The sequence below is a fragment of the Ranitomeya imitator genome, chromosome 3 (genome assembly GCF_032444005.1).
Source record: "Ranitomeya imitator isolate aRanImi1 chromosome 3, aRanImi1.pri, whole genome shotgun sequence".
Lineage (NCBI taxonomy): Eukaryota > Metazoa > Chordata > Amphibia > Anura > Dendrobatidae > Ranitomeya > Ranitomeya imitator.
The window spans coordinates 6,758,542-6,778,008 of record NC_091284.1 but is presented as its reverse complement, the minus strand read 5'-3'; the positions used below and the strand labels follow the sequence as shown (position 1 = coordinate 6,778,008).

The window sequence follows — 19,467 nt, the reverse complement described above, 5'->3', positions numbered from 1 at the left end:
GGTATAGTCTCTAACTGCGTCGCTGTGACCAGTGGGGTACCGCAGGGGTCAGTATTGGGACCTGTTCTCTTCAACATATTCATTAATGATCTGGTAGAAGGTTTACACAGTAAAATATCGATATTTGCAGATGATACAAAACTATGTAAAGCAGTTAATACAAGAGAAGATAGTATTCTGCTACAGATGGATCTGGATAAGTTGGAAACTTGGGCTGAAAGGTGGCAGATGAGGTTTAACAATGATAAATGTAAGGTTATACACATGGGAAGAAGGAATCAATATCACCATTACACACTGAACGGGAAACCACTGGGTAAATCTGACAGGGAGAAGGACTTGGGGATCCTAGTTAATGATAAACTTACCTGGAGCAGCCAGTGCCAGGCAGCAGCTGCCAAGGCAAACAGGATCATGGGGTGCATTAAAAGAGGTCTGGATACACATGATGAGAGCATTATACTGCCTCTGTACAAATCCCTAGTTAGACCGCACATGGAGTACTGTGTCCAGTTTTGGGCACCGGTGCTCAGGAAGGATATAATGGAACTAGAGAGAGTACAAAGGAGGGCAACAAAATTAATAAAGGGGATGGGAGAACTACAATACCCAGATAGATTAGCGAAATTAGGATTATTTAGTCTAGAAAAAAGACGACTGAGGGGCGATCTAATAACCATGTATAAGTATATAAGGGGACAATACAAATATCTCGCTGAGGATCTGTTTATACCAAGGAAGGTGACGGGCACAAGGGGGCATTCTTTGCGTCTGGAGGAGAGAAGGTTTTTCCACCAACATAGAAGAGGATTCTTTACTGTTAGGGCAGTGAGAATCTGGAATTGCTTGCCTGAGGAGGTGGTGATGGCGAACTCAGTCGAGGGGTTCAAGAGAGGCCTGGATGTCTTCCTGGAGCAGAACAATATTGTATCATACAATTATTAGGTTCTGTAGAAGGACGTAGATCTGGGGATTTATTATGATGGAATATAGGCTGAACTGGATGGACAAATGTCTTTTTTCGGCCTTACTAACTATGTTACTATGTTACTATGTTACTATGTATATAATCCCTATCTGATGTATTTAAAACCTGATCATCTGTATAGTACCTGTATAAGCAGGGTTCAGAGAGGGAATATCTGACTGTAGAGTCCACCACTCTTTATGGGTCATTTGCATCAAAGCTGTTCCATCCAGCATGTCCACATGGATATTCCTTCTCTGAACCCTGCTTATACAGGTACTATACAGATGATCAGGTTTTAAATACATCAGATAGGGATTATATACATTAGGTAGGACTGCTCTATATGGGTATACTTTGACGATTGGTGGAGCAGCTTAGTATACATTTTCTTACAAATAAACATATCAACGAAATAACCTGTTTTTTCCATCTTTTGACTAGCACTTGCTTATTACTGTGACTATTTTTTTACAACAGAGTATTTTTGACCTCACTGTGCTCTTTTGTGTCTTCAAGTTTCTTGGTGTTCTGTGAACAGGTTCCTACAGACTTGTTCAATGTGCAAGTAGCCCATGTGTTTCTGATTATATAACAGCAGAATAGTGAGTGCAGCTCTGGAGGTGACAGGAGGATAAGACACGATGTAACAGCAGAATAGTGAGTGCAGCTCTGAAGGTAACAGGAGGATAAGACACGATGTAACAGCAGAATAGTGACTGCAGCTCTGGAGGTGACTGGAGGATAAGACACAATGTTGTTACATATTGAGTGCAGCTCTGGTGGTGACTAATGAGTGGAGGGTTCTTTGCTGTGTCACATCAGTACCTGTGCAGTGGACGGTCACGGTCTTCTCAATGTGGCAGGCGAGGTTACTGACAACGCACCGTATGGGGTCATTCAGCTCCTTGATGTTTCTTGCTATAGACTTTTCTTCTGTGGTTTGTGATATTTTGCCCCAGGAAAGGGTCAGATTTGTTGTGTTCCTCGCAGTTGTGGCGCAGTAGACGCTGACACCTGCACTGGTGCAGTTATAGGTGAGGACCGGCGTCTGCAGCATCTCTACAAGAGAAGAGCGCGACGTCAAGTGTGACCGCTGAGTTAGCCCCGCCTATAATACCCCCCAATAACCCCACCCTCATCACACCCACCACGCTGCACCCCAGAATACCCACGCCCACAGCCCACCACCATGCTGTACCCCACAATAACCCCATCCTCAACACACCCACCGCCCTGCACCCCAGAATACCCACGCCCACAGCCCACCACCATGCTGTACCCCACAATAACCCCATCCTCAACACACCCACCGCGCTGCACCCCAGAATACCCACGCCCACAGCCCACCACCATGCTGTACCCCACAATAACCCCATCCTCAACACACCCACCGACCTGCACCCCAGAATACCCACGCCCACAGCCCACCACCATGCTGTACCCCACAATAACCCCACCTCAACACACCCACCGTGGTGCACCCCAGAATACCCACGCCCACAGCCCACCACCATGCTGTCCCCCACAATAACCCCATCCTCAACACACCCACCGCCCTGCACCCCAGAATACCCACGCCCACAGCTCACCACCATGCTGTACCCCACAATAACCCCATCCTCAACACACCCACCGCCCTGCACCCCAGAATACCCACGCCCACAGCCCACCACCATGCTGTACCCCACAATAACCCCATCCTCAACACACCCACCGCACTGCACCCCAGAATACCCACGCCCACAGCCCACCACCATGCTGTACCCCACAATAACCCCATCCTCAACACACCCACCGCACTGCACCCCAGAATACCCACGCCTACAGCCCACCACCATGCTGTACCCCACAATAACCCCATCCTCAACACACCCACCGCACTGCACCCCAGAATACCCACGCCCACAGCCCACCACCATGCTGTACCCCACAATAACCCCATCCTCAACACACCCACCGCACTGCACCCCAGAATACCCACGCCCACAGCCCACCACCATGCTGTACCCCACAATAACACCATCCTCCACACACCCACCGCACTGCACCCCAGAATACCCACGCCCACAGCCCACCACCATGCTGTACCCCACAATAACCCCATCCTCAACACACCCACCGCCCTGCACCCCAGAATACCCACGCCCACAGCCCACCACCATGCTGTACCCCACAATAACCCCATCCTCAACACACCCACCGCACTGCACCCCAGAATACCCACGCCCACAGCCCACCACCATGCTGTACCCCACAATAACCCCATCCTCAACACACCCACCGCCCTGCACCCCAGAATACCCATGCCCACAGCCCACCACCATGCTGTACCCCACAATAACCCCATCCTCAACACACCCACCGACCTGCACCCCAGAATACCCACGCCCACAGCCCACCACCATGCTGTACCCCACAATAACCCCACCTCAACACACCCACCGTGGTGCACCCCAGAATACCCACGCCCACAGCCCACCACCATGCTGTACCCCACAATAACCCCATCCTCAACACACCCACCGTGCTGCACCCCAGAATAACCACGCACACAGCCCACCACCATGCTGTACCCCACAATAACCCCATCCTCAACACACCCACCACCCTGCACCCCAGAATACCCACGCCCACAGCTCACCACCATGCTGTACCCCACAATAACCCCATCCTCAACACACCCACCGCCCTGCACCCCAGAATACCCACGCGCACAGCCCACCACCATGCTGTACCCCACAATAACCCCATCCTCAACACACCCACCGCACTGCACCCCAGAATACCCACGCCCACAGCCCACCACCATGCTGTACCCCACAATAACCCCATCCTCAACACACCCACCGCACTGCACCCCAGAATACCCACGCCCACAGCCCACCACCATGCTGTACCCCACAATAACCCCATCCTCAACACACCCACCGCACTGCACCCCAGAATACCCACGCCCACAGCCCACCACCATGCTGTACCCCACCATAACCCCATCCTCAACACACCCACCGCCCTGCACCCCAGAATACCCACGCCCACAGCCCACCACCATGCTGTACCCCACAATAACCCCATCCTCAACACACCCACCGCACTGCACCCCAGAATACCCACGCCCACAGCCCACCACCATGCTGTCCCCCACAATAACCCCATCCTCAACACACCCACCGCACTGCACCCCAGAATACCCACGCCCACAGCCCACCACCATGCTGTACCCCACAATAACCCCATCCTCAACAGACCCACCGCACTGCACCCCAGAATACCCACGCCCACAGCCCACCACCATGCTGTACCCCACAATAACCCCATCCTCAACACACCCACCGCCCTGCACCCCAGAATACACACGCCCACAGCCCACCACCATGCTGTACCCCACAATAACCCCATCCTCAACACACCCACCGACCTGCACCCCAGAATACCCACGCCCACAGCCCACCACCATGCTGTACCCCACAATAACCCCACCTCAACACACCCACCGTGGTGCACCCCAGAATACCCACACCCACAGCCCACCACCATGCTGTACCCCACAATAACCCCATCCTCAACACACCCACCGTGCTGCACCCCAGAATAACCACGCACACAGCCCACCACCATGCTGTACCCCACAATAACCCCATCCTCAACACACCCACCACCCTGCACCCCAGAATACCCACGCCCACAGCTCACCACCATGCTGTACCCCACAATAACCCCATCCTCAACACACCCACCGCCCTGCACCCCAGAATACCCACGCCCACAGCCCACCACCATGCTGCACCCCAGAACAGCTCTGTCCACAACACACCCACCGCGCAACCTTCCAGAATAACTCCTTCCACAACACCCACTGCACAGCACCCCAAGATAACTCCACCCACACTACACACATCACGCAGCACCCCAAGATAACTCCACCCACACTACACACATCACACAGCACCCCAAGATAACTCCACCCACACTACACACAGCACGCATCATCCATTATATTGTGTCTCACCTTCCACAATTCTGGTCAATCTCTCGTTGCACTTAAGGCGCCCCACGCTGTCATAGACTTTCACTCTGTAGTTTTTGGCGGTGTCCTTTGGTTTCTGGAGGGTCAGGCTCCCGTTCGGGTGCATCGTGCACAGGGTGGCGTTACAGTAGGTGGAGTACGATGGTGTTTTTTTCCATTTTCCAAGGCGGCCGACTTCATCCTCCCATTCTATGGAGTCGGAGTCTGACATCTCAGGACAGTTTGGAACATCGAGTCTCAGGGGGAGACCTTGGACCGTATAGATCTCTGCTCCTCTTATCTCCAGTATCCCTGAGGGAATCATGGGCACAATGAGATGGGGGGCAATCACAATCAGGAGGCCACCAAAACCAATCCCACTTATTAATCAGGAGGCCACCCTAGGACAAACCCCACTCATTAATCAGGAGGCCACCCCAGGACAACCCCCCACTCACTAATTAGAGGGCAGCCTCAGATCAACCCCCAACTCCCTAATCAGAAGGATACTCCAGATCAACCCCCGACTCACTAATTAGGAGGCAACCAAAATCAATCCCAGTCACTAATCAGGAGGCCTTCCCAGATCAACCCCAACTCATTTATCAGGCGACCACCCCAAGACAACCTCCCACTCATAAGTCAGGAGGAGCTCCAGATCAACCTCCAACTCACTAATCAGGAGGCCGCCCCAGGACACCCCTCCACTCAATAGTCATGAGGCTATATCAGGACAGCACCCCTCACTAATCAGGAGGCCACCAAAACCAATTCCACTCACTAATCATGGGGATGCCCTAGATCAACCCCAACTCACTAATCAGGAGGCCATATCAGGACAACACCCCTCACTCACTAATCAGGACTCCACCCAAGACAATTGCCACAAATTTATCAGGGGGCCACCAAATTAAATCCCACTCATTAATCATGAGCTACCCCAGAACATAGAACAGCCCCCATTAACTAATCAGGGGGTCACCCCAGAAAAAAACCCTCAACTTACTGGGAACCATCCCAGTAGAACCCCCCACTCACTAATCAGGGGGCTACATCAGAATAGCCTGCACCCACTAAGGCTTCTTTCACACTTCAGTTGCTTGGCGTCAGTCTGCTCCGACATAGTGACGGATCGACGGCTCCGTCACAATTGTTGAGAAAACGGTTCTAACAAATCCGATTTTTTGACGGATCCGTTACTTGGGGGTTGTCAGGGAAAAGTATCTACTTTTTGGAGCATGCGCAATTGGAAAAGCGGATTGGCCACTTATGGGCGACGGATCATTTCGGCGGATCCGTCGCCCATAGGTGGCCATTCTATGGAATGGCGGACGTGACGGATCCGTTGTGAACCGCCATTTCGGCGTAGACAAAAAACTTTATAATGTCCATCAATGTCTAAATGACATCCGCCAAATCTCGACGGATCCGTCACATGGCGGGTGGAACGGACGACCATCCGCCACAATCCGTCACTAATGTATGTCTATGGGAAAATAGCGGATCCGCCAAAATAAAATGACGGATCCTGTTATGATCTGGTAGCCTAGGAGAAGCATGAGACGGACTCTGGAGAAGGTGGTCCCTGTACTGACCGCAAACCCTGAACCTAGCAGCGCAACTAAAAGTAGCCGTGGGGGGTACCTAACTCTCCCTAGACCCCTCGGCACAGCCTCAGAACTAACTTCCCCTAAAGACAGAAACAGGAAACCTATCTTGCCTCAGAGAAAATCCCCAAAGGATAGATAGCCCCCCACAAATATTGACTGTGAGAGGAGAGGGAAATAACATACGCAGATATGAAATCAGATTTTAGCACAGGAGGCCATACTAGCTAAAAAGAAAGGATAGAACAGAGTATTATGCGGTCAGTATAAAAACACTAGAAAATATCCACCACAGAAAATACTAATTACCACATCTGACTAAAGACATGGGGGGTATATCTGCATCTCCAGGGAAATATCTAGGCTGCAAAAAATCCTTCACAGACTAAGCTGGACAAGACAAAAACATGAAAATGCACTGAACTATAAGGTCCACAACATGTGGACAGCAAAAACAAAGCCAGGACTTATCTTTGTAGAAAAGCACAGCAAACTGGAGAGACCAGCAGAGAAGTGAATCCTCCAAAAACAATGGACAACTGGCAGGGACTAAAGAGTCCTGCAAAGCTATATACCCCAGTCAGTTTTGCAATTAGTAGATACACCTGTCCAATCCTGCAGTCCAGGCACAACTGCATTACCCTCTACAACCACCGGAGGGAGCCCAAAAGCTGAATTCACAACAGGATCCGCTATTTGAGGAAAATGGCGGTTTCAGACTGACGCCAAAAGACTGAAGTGTGAAAGAGACCTAATCAAAAGGCCACCCAAGGACAACCCCCCACTCATTAATCAGGAGGCCACCATAGCAAATGTCCTTCACTAATTAGGTTACGACCTCACTCATTAATGGGGGGCCACCAAAATAAATCTTGCTCACTAAGCAGAGACAACCCCCACTCACTAATCAAAGGGCCACCCAAGAACAACCCCCCACTCACTAATCAGGAGGCCACCAAAACCAATTCCACTCACTAATTATGGGGCTACCCTAGATCAACCCCAACTCACTAATCAGGAGGCCACCCAGGACAACCCCCACACATTTATCGGGGGGCCACCAAAATAAATCCCACTCACTAATCATGAGCCAACCCAGAACACAGAACAGCCCCCATTAACTAATGAGGGGGTCACCGCAGAACAACCCTCCAATTATTAATCAGGGAACCATTCCAGTAGAGCCCCCCACTCACTAATCAATGGACCACCCAAAGACAATCCCCCACTCACTAATCAGGAGGCCACCAAAACAAATGTCACTCACTAATTAGGTTATGACCCCACTCATTAATAAGGGGGCCACCAATATGAATCCCACTCACTAATCACCGGGCCACCCAAAGACAACCCCTCACTTTCTAATCAAGGCGCCACCCCAGAAAAACCCCCCACTCATTAATCAGGGGCTCACCACAAAACAAGCCATGCTTACAAATCAAGGGGCTCCCCAGTACACCCCCCAATGCACTAATCAAGGGGCCACCCCAAAGCACCCCCACCATTCACTAATCAGAGGGGGCACCCCTAAATAACACCTGCCCTTCACACAGAGCTGCTTACCCAGTGTGCACCAGACCCCTTATCCTGTCAATATTCCATAATGGCATGGGTGGGTTCATGGCTATGTTAAACCTCACAAATACTCAAAACTTAGAGATTGGAGATTATGAAAAGGATTTGGCAAGTTGTTTCTCCAAAGCAATCAATGTGAACACACACGATGTTAAACTGAGTTTTTGGAGCAGGAACTTGCTAAATTTACCTCATAATCTCAAATAGCTACATTTTGAGGATTTTTAAGATTTAACATAGCCATGAAGCATGTTATGGATTGCTGAGTGTGTACAAGATCAGAACCGCCATCAGCACATGAGTGCAGCATCAGAACCACCATCAGTACATGAGTGCAGCATCAAAACCACCATCAGTACATGAATGCAGCACCAGAACCATCATCAGTACATGAGTGCAGCATCAGAACCACCATCAGTACACAAATGCAGCGCCACAACCATCATCAGTAAATGAATGCAGTGCCAGAACCACCATCAGGACATGAATGCAATGCCAGAACCACCATCAGGACACAATTGCAGGGCCAGAACCATCATCAGGACATGAATGCAGTGCCAGAACCATTATCAGGAAATGAATGCAGCGCCAGAACCATCATCAGGACATGAATGCAGTGCCAGAACCACCATCAGGACATGAATGCAATGCCAGAACCACCATCAGGACACAATTGCAGCGCCAGAACCATCATCAGGACATGAATGCAGTGCCAGAACCACCATCAGGACACGAATGCAGTGCCAGAACCACCATCAGGACATGAATGCAGTGCCAGAACCACCATCAGGACACAATTGCAGCGCCAGAACCATCATCATGACATGAATGCAGTGCCAGAACTATCATCAGGACACAGATGCAGCGCCAGAACCATCATCAGGACACGAATGCAGTGCCAGAACCATCATCAGGACATGAATGCAGCGCCAGAACCACCATCAGAACACGAATGCAGCGCCAGAACCATCATCAGGACATGAATGCAGTGCCAGAACCACCATCAGAACACGAATGCAGCACCAGAACCATCATCAGGACATGAATGCAGTGCCAGAACCACCATCAGAACACGAATGCAGCGCCAGAACCATCATCAGGACACAAATGCAGTGCCAGAACCACCATCAGGACACAATTGCAGCGCCAGAACCATCATCAGGACATGAATGCAGTGCCAGAACCACCGTCAGAACACGAATGCAGCGCCAGAACCACCATCAGGACACAAATGCAGCGCCAGAACCACCATCAGGACACAAATGCAGTGCCAGAACCACCATCAGGACTCGAATGCAGCACCAGAACCATCATCAGGACATGAATGCAGTGCCAGAACCACCATCAGGACACGAATGCAGCGCCAGAACCACCATCACGACATGAATGCAGTGCCAGAACCATCATCAGGACATGAATGCAGCGCCAGAACCACCATCAGGACACGAATGCAGCGCCAGAACTATCATCAGGACACGAATGCAGTGTCAGAACCATCATCAGGACATGAATGCAGCGCCAGAACCACCATCGGGACACGAATGCAGTGCCAGAACCACCATCAGGACACGAATGCAGCACCAGAACCATCATCAGGACACGAATGCAGTGCCAGAACCATCATCAGGACACGAATGCAGCACCAGAACCACCATCAGGACACAAATGCAGCGCCAGAACTATCATCAGGACACGAATGCAGTGCCAGAACTATCATCAGGACACGAATGCAGTGCCAGAACCATCATCAGGACACGAATGCAGCACCAGAACCACCATCAGGACACAATTGCAGCGCCAGAACCATCATCATGACATGAATGCAGTGCCAGAACTATTATCAGGACACAGATGCAGCGCCAGAACCATCATCAGGACACGAATGCAGTGCCAGAACCATCATCAGGACATGAATGCAGCGCCAGAACCACCATCAGAACACGAATGCAGCGCCAGAACCATCATCAGGACATGAATGCAGTGCCAGAACCACCATCAGAACACGAATGCAGCACCAGAACCATCATCAGGACATGAATGCAGTGCCAGAACCACCATCAGAACACGAATGCAGCGCCAGAACCATCATCAGGACACAAATGCAGTGCTAGAACCACCATCAGGACACAATTGCAGCGCCAGAACCATCATCAGGACATGAATGCAGTGCCAGAACCACCGTCAGAACACGAATGCAGCGCCAGAACCACCATCAGGACACAAATGCAGCGCCAGAACCACCATCAGGACACAAATGCAGTGCCAGAACCACCATCAGGACTCGAATGCAGCACCAGAACCATCATCAGGACATGAATGCAGTGCCAGAACCATCATCAGGACACGAATGCAGCGCCAGAACCACCATCACGACATGAATGCAGTGCCAGAACCATCATCAGGACATGAATGCAGCGCCAGAACCACCATCAGGACACGAATGCAGCGCCAGAACTATCATCAGGACACGAATGCAGTGTCAGAACCATCATCAGGACATGAATGCAGCGCCAGAACCACCATCGGGACACGAATGCAGTGCCAGAACCACCATCAGGACACGAATGCAGCACCAGAACCATCATCAGGACACGAATGCAGTGCCAGAACCATCATCAGGACACGAATGCAGCACCAGAACCACCATCAGGACACAAATGCAGCGCCAGAACTATCATCAGGACACGAATGCAGCGCCAGAACCACCATCAGGACACGAATGCAGCGTCAGAACCACCATCGGGACACGAATGCAGCGCCAGAACCACCATCAGGACACGAATGCAGCACCAGAACCATCATCAGGACATGAATGCAGCGCCAGAACCACCATCAGGACACGAATGCAGCGCCAGAACCACCATCAGGACACGAATGCAGCGCCAGAACCACCATCGGGACACAAATGCAGTGCCAGAACCACCATCAGGACACGAATGCAGCACCAGAACCATCATCAGGATATGAATGCAGCGCCAGAACCATCATCAGGACACGAATGCAGCACCAGAACCATCAGGACACGAATGCAGCGCCAGAACTATCATCAGGACACAAATGCAGCACCAGAACCATCATCAGGACATGAATACAGAACCAGAACCACCATCAGGATATGAATGTAGCACCAGAACCATCATCAGTGCATGAATCATCAGTTGCAGAATCCAACCAGAGGAGCAGCACTTTTAGACCTAATGCTATCTAATAGACCTGACAGAATAACAAATCTGCAGGTGGTTGGGCATTTAGGAAATAGCGACCACAATATTGTACAGTTTCACCTGTCTTTCACTAGGGGGACTTGTCAGGGAGTCACAAAAACATTGAACTTTAGGAAGGCAAAGTTTGAACAGCTTAGAGATGCCCTTAATCTGGTAGACTGGGACAATATCCTCAGAACTAATAATACAGATAATAAATGGGAAATGTTTAAGAACATCCTAAATAGGCAGTGTAAGCGGTTTATACCTTGTGGGAATAAAAGGACTAGAAATAGGAAAAACCCAATGTGGCTAAACAAAGAAGTAAGACAGGCAATTAACAGTAAAAAGAAAGCATTTGCACTACTAAAGCAGGATGGCACCATTGAAGCTCTAAAAAACTATAGGGAGAAAAATACTTTATCTAAAAAACTAATTAAAGCTGCCAAAAAGGAAACAGAGAAACACATTGCTAAGGAGAGTAAAACTAATCCCAAACTGTTCTTCAACTATATCAATAGTAAAAGAATAAAAACTGAAAATGTAGGCCCCTTAAAAAATAGTGAGGAAAGAATGGTTGTAGATGACGAGGAAAAAGCTAACATATTAAACACCTTCTTCTCCACGGTATTCACGGTGGAAAATGAAATGCTAGGTGAAATCCCAAGAAACAATGAAAACCCTATATTAAGGGTCACCAATCTAACCCAAGAAGAGGTGCGAAACCGGCTAAATAAGATTAAAATAGATAAATCTCCGGGTCCGGATGGCATACACCCACGAGTACTAAGAGAACTAAGTAATGTAATAGATAAACCATTATTTCTTATTTTTAGGGACTCTATAGCGACAGGGTCTGTTCCGCAGGACTGGCGCATAGCAAATGTGGTGCCAATATTCAAAAAGGGCTCTAAAAGTGAACCTGGAAATTATAGGCCAGTAAGTCTAACCTCTATTGTTGGTAAAATATTTGAACGGTTTCTGAGGGATGTTATTCTGGATTATCTCAATGAGAATAACTGTTTAACTCCATATCAGCATGGGTTTATGAGAAATCGCTCCTGTCAAACCAATCTAATCAGTTTTTATGAAGAGGTAAGCTATAGACTGGACCACGGTGAGTCATTGGACGTGGTATATCTCGATTTTTCCAAAGCGTTTGATACCGTGCCGCACAAGAGGTTGGTACACAAAATGAGAATGCTTGGTCTGGGGGAAAATGTGTGTAAATGGGTTAGTAACTGGCTTAGTGATAGAAAGCAGAGGGTGGTTATAAATGGTATAGTCTCTAACTGGGTCGCTGTGACCAGTGGGGTACCGCAGGGGTCAGTATTGGGACCTGTTCTCTTCAACATATTCATTAATGATCTGGTAGAAGGTTTACACAGTAAAATATCGATATTTGCAGATGATACAAAACTATGTAAAGCAGTTAATACAAGAGAAGATAGTATTCTGCTACAGATGGATCTGGATAAGTTGGAAACTTGGGCTGAAAGGTGGCAGATGAGGTTTAACAATGATAAATGTAAGGTTATACACATGGGAAGAAGGAATCAATATCACCATTACACACTGAACGGGAAACCACTGGGTAAATCTGACAGGGAGAAGGACTTGGGGATCCTAGTTAATGATAAACTTACCTGGAGCAGCCAGTGCCAGGCAGCAGCTGCCAAGGCAAACAGGATCATGGGGTGCATTAAAAGAGGTCTGGATACACATGATGAGAGCATTATACTGCCTCTGTACAAATCCCTAGTTAGACCGCACATGGAGTACTGTGTCCAGTTTTGGGCACCGGTGCTCAGGAAGGATATAATGGAACTAGAGAGAGTACAAAGGAGGGCAACAAAATTAATAAAGGGGATGGGAGAACTACAATACCCAGATAGATTAGCGAAATTAGGATTATTTAGTCTAGAAAAAAGACGACTGAGGGGCGATCTAATAACCATGTATAAGTATATAAGGGGACAATACAAATATCTCGCTGAGGATCTGTTTATACCAAGGAAGGTGACGGGCACAAGGGGGCATTCTTTGCGTCTGGAGGAGAGAAGGTTTTTCCACCAACATAGAAGAGGATTCTTTACTGTTAGGGCAGTGAGAATCTGGAATTGCTTGCCTGAGGAGGTGGTGATGGCGAACTCAGTCGAGGGGTTCAAGAGAGGCCTGGATGTCTTCCTGGAGCAGAACAATATTGTATCATACAATTATTAGGTTCTGTAGAAGGACGTAGATCTGGGTATTTATTATGATGGAATATAGGCTGAACTGGATGGACAAATGTCTTTTTTCGGCCTTACTAACTATGTTACTATGTTACTATGTTACTATGAATACAGCACCAGAACCATCATCAGGACATGAATACAGAACCAGAACCACTATCGGCACACATATGCAGTATGAAGCTAAGTACAGCGATCAGTTGCAATGCCAAGTCAGCCCCATATTCAGAAAAAAAACAAGACAGAAACATAATGATTAAATACTCTGCTGTAATAAATAAATAGCACATAGTACATGAAAATAATATACGGTACTTAGTTAACGTTTTTTTTTATTTAAAAAAATGCGAAAGTCATCCTGCCTCATCATGGCCACCATAACTGGGACAGTCCTAGCACTAATATTAAAAACCTTACTGATTGCCAAGTGACATTCATACGGATAAGGGATGAGACGGACTGAGCCCAACTAGTGGACACACAGCAGAGGGAGACCACATCAATGATGCCGAGCTCGAGAGAAAGGTGCGCATGCAGCATGTAAGCGCACGTTCACACCGGCCGCTAAACAAAAAAAAACAGAAGCGTAATGATCAAGTACCCTGCAGTAAATAAATAATCAGCATATAGTGCATATACCATTGTACTGCACGAACCTACAACTCAGAGTGTCCTTAGCAATGGTAAGGAATTCCTGGGAGTTGTGGTTACCAGCCATCATCAGACTGCGGACCATACAGGAACCACAGTACTGATAACACGCAGTCAGCGTCACAACTAAATGGTTACATCTAGGCACCGTATATACCATATCTCTCATTCTCATCCCTTTTATCATCATGAAGCACCGGCGCAATGATGAGATTTCAAGTCCTGTGCTCGTCTCTCCAGACTTCCCTGTTTTCCATCCTCACCAGCACTTCCCGACATGGTGGCCTCAAAAATAAGCGTGACTATACTGCCCCATAAATAAAAATATTACTGATGGTAAGCCCCTGAATAATTGCCCCTCGTTGTGCTTCTTCCACAAAATATCCCCCACACTGCCCCTCTGTGTAATATCCACCCACTGTCCCTCTCCATATTATCCTCCTACACACTACCCCTCTCTATAGTATCTCCTTACACTGACCCCCCTCTATAATGTCCCCGCACACTGCCCCTGGCTACAGTATCCGCTTACACTGCCCCTCTCCATAATATCCCCACCCGCACTGCCCCTCTGTGTAATATCCACCCACTGTCCCCCTTCATATTATCCTCATACACACTACCCCTCTCTATGGTATCTCCTCACGCTGACCCCCTCCATAATGTCCCCCCACACTGCCCCTCACTATAGTATCCCTGTACACTGCCCCTCCCCATATCATCCTCCACACAGCCCCTCTCCAAAATATTCCTCCACACTGCCCCTCTCCATATCCCCCCCCCCCCACACTGCCTTTCTTCATAAAGTCCCCTGCACTCCACTGCCCCTCGCTATACTACAGTTGAGAAAATAAGTATTTGATTCATTGACGATTTTGCAAGTTTTCCCCCCTACACAGAATGGAGGGTCTGCAATTTTTATTGTAGGTACACCGCACCTGTGAGAGACAGAATCTAAAAATAAAATCCAGACTAAATTGCATTTTATTTAATGAAATATGTATTTACTCACTGACCAGCCAGCAAGAATCCTGGCTCTCACAGACCTATTAGTTTTTCTTTAAGAAGACCTTGTGACTACACAGCAGGGGCCAGGGGACAAGAGGACGTGCTGACCCCCTGTATCTCCACAGCTCTCCTACTCTGCACTCATCACCTGTCTTAATTTCTCCTGTTTGAATTCATTCCTTGTATAAAAGACACCTGTCCACACCCTCAATCAATCACACTCCAACCTCTCCACCATGGCCAAGAACAAACAGCTGTCTAAGAACACCAGGGACAAAATGGTAGACCTGCAGAAGGCTGGGATGGGCTACAGGACAATAGACAAGCGGTTTAGTGAGCCGGCAAACAACTGTTGGCACAATTATTAGAAAATGGAAGAAACATAAGATGAATCATAGAATCATTGAAAGGTAGAGTTGGAAGGGACCTCCTGGGTCATCTGGTCCAACCCCCGGCTCAAAGCAGGATTCACTAAATCATCCCAGAAGCCTCTGCTTGAAGACTTCCATTGAAGGAGAACTCACCACCTCTCGTGGCCGCCTGTTCCACTCATTGATCACCCTCACTGTCTAATCTGTGTCTCCTCCCTTTCAGTTTCATCCCATTGCTTCTAGTCTTTCCTTGTGCAAATGAGAATAAAGATGATCCTTCTACACTGACAGCCCTTCAGATATTTGTAGATGGCTATTAAGTCTCCTCTCAGTCTTCTTTTTTGCGGCTAAACATTCCCAAAATCCTGTAACTGTTCCTCATAGGACATGGTTTGCAGACCGGTCACCATTCTGGTCGTTCGCCTCTAAACTTGCTCCAGTTTGTTGATGTCTTTTTTTAAAATGTGGTACCCAAAACTGGACCCAGTTATTCCAGATGAAGTCTGACCAAAAAAGGAGTCGAGGGGGATAATGACTTCGCATGATCTAGACTGTATGCTTCTGTTAATACATCCCAGAATTGTATTTGCCTTTTTTGCTGCTGCATCACACTGTTGACTCATGTTCAGTCTGTGATCTATTAGTATACCCAAGTCTTTTTCACACGCGCTGTTGCTTAGCCCTATTCTTCCCATTCTGTATATGCTTTTTCATTTTTATTACCCAGATGTAGTACTTTGCATTTTTCCGTTAAAAATCATTCTGTTAGTTGCTGCCCACTGCTCCAGTTTATTTATATCTTTTTGAATCCTCTCTCCTCTAGTATTAGCTATCCCTCCAAGCTTTGTGTCATCAGCAAATTTAATCAGTTTACCCTCAATTCCTTCATCTAAATCATTGATAAAGATGTTGAACAATACAGGGCCCTCTTCTTCGGTCTGGGGCTCCATACAAGATCTCGCCTCGTGGGGTAAGAATAATTCTCAAAGAGGTCTGGAATCAGCTCAAAACTACACAGGAGGACATGGTCAATGATCTGTAGAGAGCTAGGATCACTGTCTCAAACATTACCATTAGTGTGACGACACAGCATTTCTCCTTAATTATTCCAGATGTATTCAGTAGGTCCAGGGACATGAGCTATTGTTCATATGAGTCTCAACATAGATTGAATTGATGTTTGTAAATTGCTGAATGTCTGCTGTTTACCTATTGAATCAGTCCTTGCAGCTGATTGTACTACTATCCTTCGGGGACAGGAATGCAGGGTCATTGAACAATCAATGTTTGCTGATATGTTGATTACCCATTATACCAGTCCACGCAGCTTGTTGACCTGCAAACATTAAAGAATAAACTATGCGGATTGAACATTGAGAGTTAACCTTATCCCACCTTCTCCCTGACCTGTAGATGATGTCCTGAAAAACAGATGTGGGTATAACAAAGGGACCTATTATCCATTTGCAGGGAAATTTTGCAGAAAGTACATAATTGGGATCAGTGATGAGCAGTGGATCAAATCTGTATTCCTCTGGTTGGAGACATTTGGAGCACCCAGTTTGGGACAATCAGGTCACATGGCTATACACTCCAATGAACTCTGAGCTTCCTAAGCTTGTCACTGGTGGAAGTAATTAGCCCTGGAAGCCCCAAAGTTTCAGCTGCTCTAATCCCAGCGAGCCAGCGGAAGGGTGAGACTTGGTGCAGATTGCAATCTTGTGTATTTGCTGGAACTGTACTATGTTATTGTCTGTTGGTGGTTCAATAAATTATTGCCATACTCTATTTTCCTCACCTTGTGTTGTCTGAGTGGTATTCTGCCTACGGGAAAGGAGAGCGTGTGTTTAGTGGGATGAGTTCTGATCCATGTGGTCTTTTTAAAGACAGCTGGGCTAGCTGACAAGGGCACCAACTATATGGCAGATTGACCACCCTACACCACCTAGCCTCCATCGCCACATCCAACTGGACAAGGTCAGTGATATCCAGGCCCAAGGACCTCAGAACACTGGGTCTTCCATCACCCTAGCCAGTCCAGATATTGTCCCACTAGAACACCATTAACGCCAAGATCAGCGCTCGAGGAATGTATGCATTTATGTGGACAATTTACAAGATGATGTATTGGAAAAGGAACTGGAAGAGTTGTTCAATCGGTAGGGGCTGATCAGTATCATCGAGCTGAAGAATCACAGGTGGAGGCGATGCCACGCAATCCACCTTAATCATCTTCCAGGCTCCATGAGATGCAGAGGACGCAGTGTTTGGATGCAATGGATACAAGTTTGATTCTCGTCAATTATGTGTGGAGTTTCACAGGTCTAATGAGACATCAGGGAGAGGTCCCCACCGGAGAAACGGACCCTTGTCCTGGCGAACTGAGTACAGAGTTCTCATCTCAGAGATTCCACAATCAGGAAGTTGGCAGGATTTGAAAGATCATATGAGAGAAGCTTGAGATTTTTGCTATAATGATGTGCACAAGGATGGAATAGGGATTGTGGAGTTTATTCGCAAGGAAGACATGGAAAATGCTTGGAGGAAACTGGATGATACAAAGTTTTGTTCTTATGAAGGTGAGATCTCTTACATTTGTGTATGTGCTCAAAGAACTGCTGATGGACTGTCCCCTGAAAAGTGGAGAAGGATGATCGAAAGCCTATTACATCTGGCTGAATAAGAAGGAGTAGGAATGTGACGACACAGCATTTATTCTTAAGTATGACAGATGTATATTTTCAGTAGGCCCAGGGACACGAGCTATTGTTCATGTGAGTCTGAACATTGACTCTTGTTGTAGATTGAATTGATGTTTGCTAATTGTTGAATGGCTGTCCTTGCAGCTTTATGTCCCACTGTCATTGGGGGACAGGGATGCAGGGTTAGCTGATATGTTGATTACTCATTGTACCAGTCCAAGCAGCTTGTTCACCTACAAATATTGAAGAATAATCTGTGCAGATTGATTGAATACTCGAACAATGAAAGTTAACCTCCTCTCACCTTCCGCCTGACCTGTGGATGATGGTCTGAAGGACACATGTGGATATTAAAAAGGGACCTATATCCTTCTACAGGGAAACTTTACTGAAAAGCAGCCAGGCATCATGGATACATCCTGAGGAATACAGAATTGATCCACTGCCCATCACTGAGCCCATGGAGACGTTTGGAGCACCCAGGTTGGGACAATCAGGTCATCGGGCCACATACCTCAATGAACTGTCAGCTACCTAAGCTTTTCGTTGCCTTCTCTGTGTGGGTGCCCGCCAAAAGTGGGGTGTCACTGGTGGGGGTAGTTGGCCCTGGAAGCCCCAAAGTGACAGCTGCTCTAATCCTGGCGAGACAGCGGAAGTGTGAGACTGTAATTTACACCATTTTGTGTATTTGCTTGGACTGTTCTATATGTCATTGTCTGTTGGTGGTTGAATAAAGTATCGTTGCACTGTTTTGCCCTCACCCTGTGTTTGTCTGAGTAGTATTCTGCCCATGGGAAAGGAGCGTGGGTGTTTAGTGGGATGAGCCCTGGTCCATGCAGTATTTCTAAAGACAGCCGGGTCAGTGGACGAAAGCACCCACTGCCTCTCACCTCCACAGTTAGTAACACACTACGCAGTCATGGATTAACTCCTTCATAACTGGAGATCTTTTTGTTTTTGCATCTTCGTTTCTTGCTCCTCTTCTTTCCAAAGCCATAACTTTTTTATTTTTGTGTCAATAAGGCCATGTGAGGGCTTGTTTTTTGTACTTTTGAGCAACACCATTGGTTTTACCATGTCGTGTACGGGAAAACCAGAAAAATTCCAAGTGTGGTGAAATTGCAAAACAAGTGCAATTCC

The 19,467-nt window shown here is 47.7% G+C and overlaps 1 protein-coding gene and 1 pseudogene across 1 annotated transcript in view; one reads left to right on the top strand and one right to left on the bottom strand.

Annotated features, from left to right (window-relative positions):
• The window catches only part of CD2 (CD2 molecule), a 135,263-nt gene that overhangs the window by 57,306 nt on the left and 58,490 nt on the right, over positions 1-19,467 (bottom strand). The window contains exons 2-3 of the mRNA XM_069760014.1: positions 4,980-5,288; positions 1,796-2,029 (exon numbers count right to left, since the gene is read on the bottom strand). Of these exons, the coding sequence (XP_069616115.1) occupies positions 1,796-2,029; positions 4,980-5,288 (543 nt within the window). The remainder of the gene's footprint in view (positions 1-1,795; positions 2,030-4,979; positions 5,289-19,467) is intronic.
• Positions 15,491-18,308, top strand: LOC138671385 (serine/arginine-rich splicing factor 9 pseudogene; annotated as a pseudogene).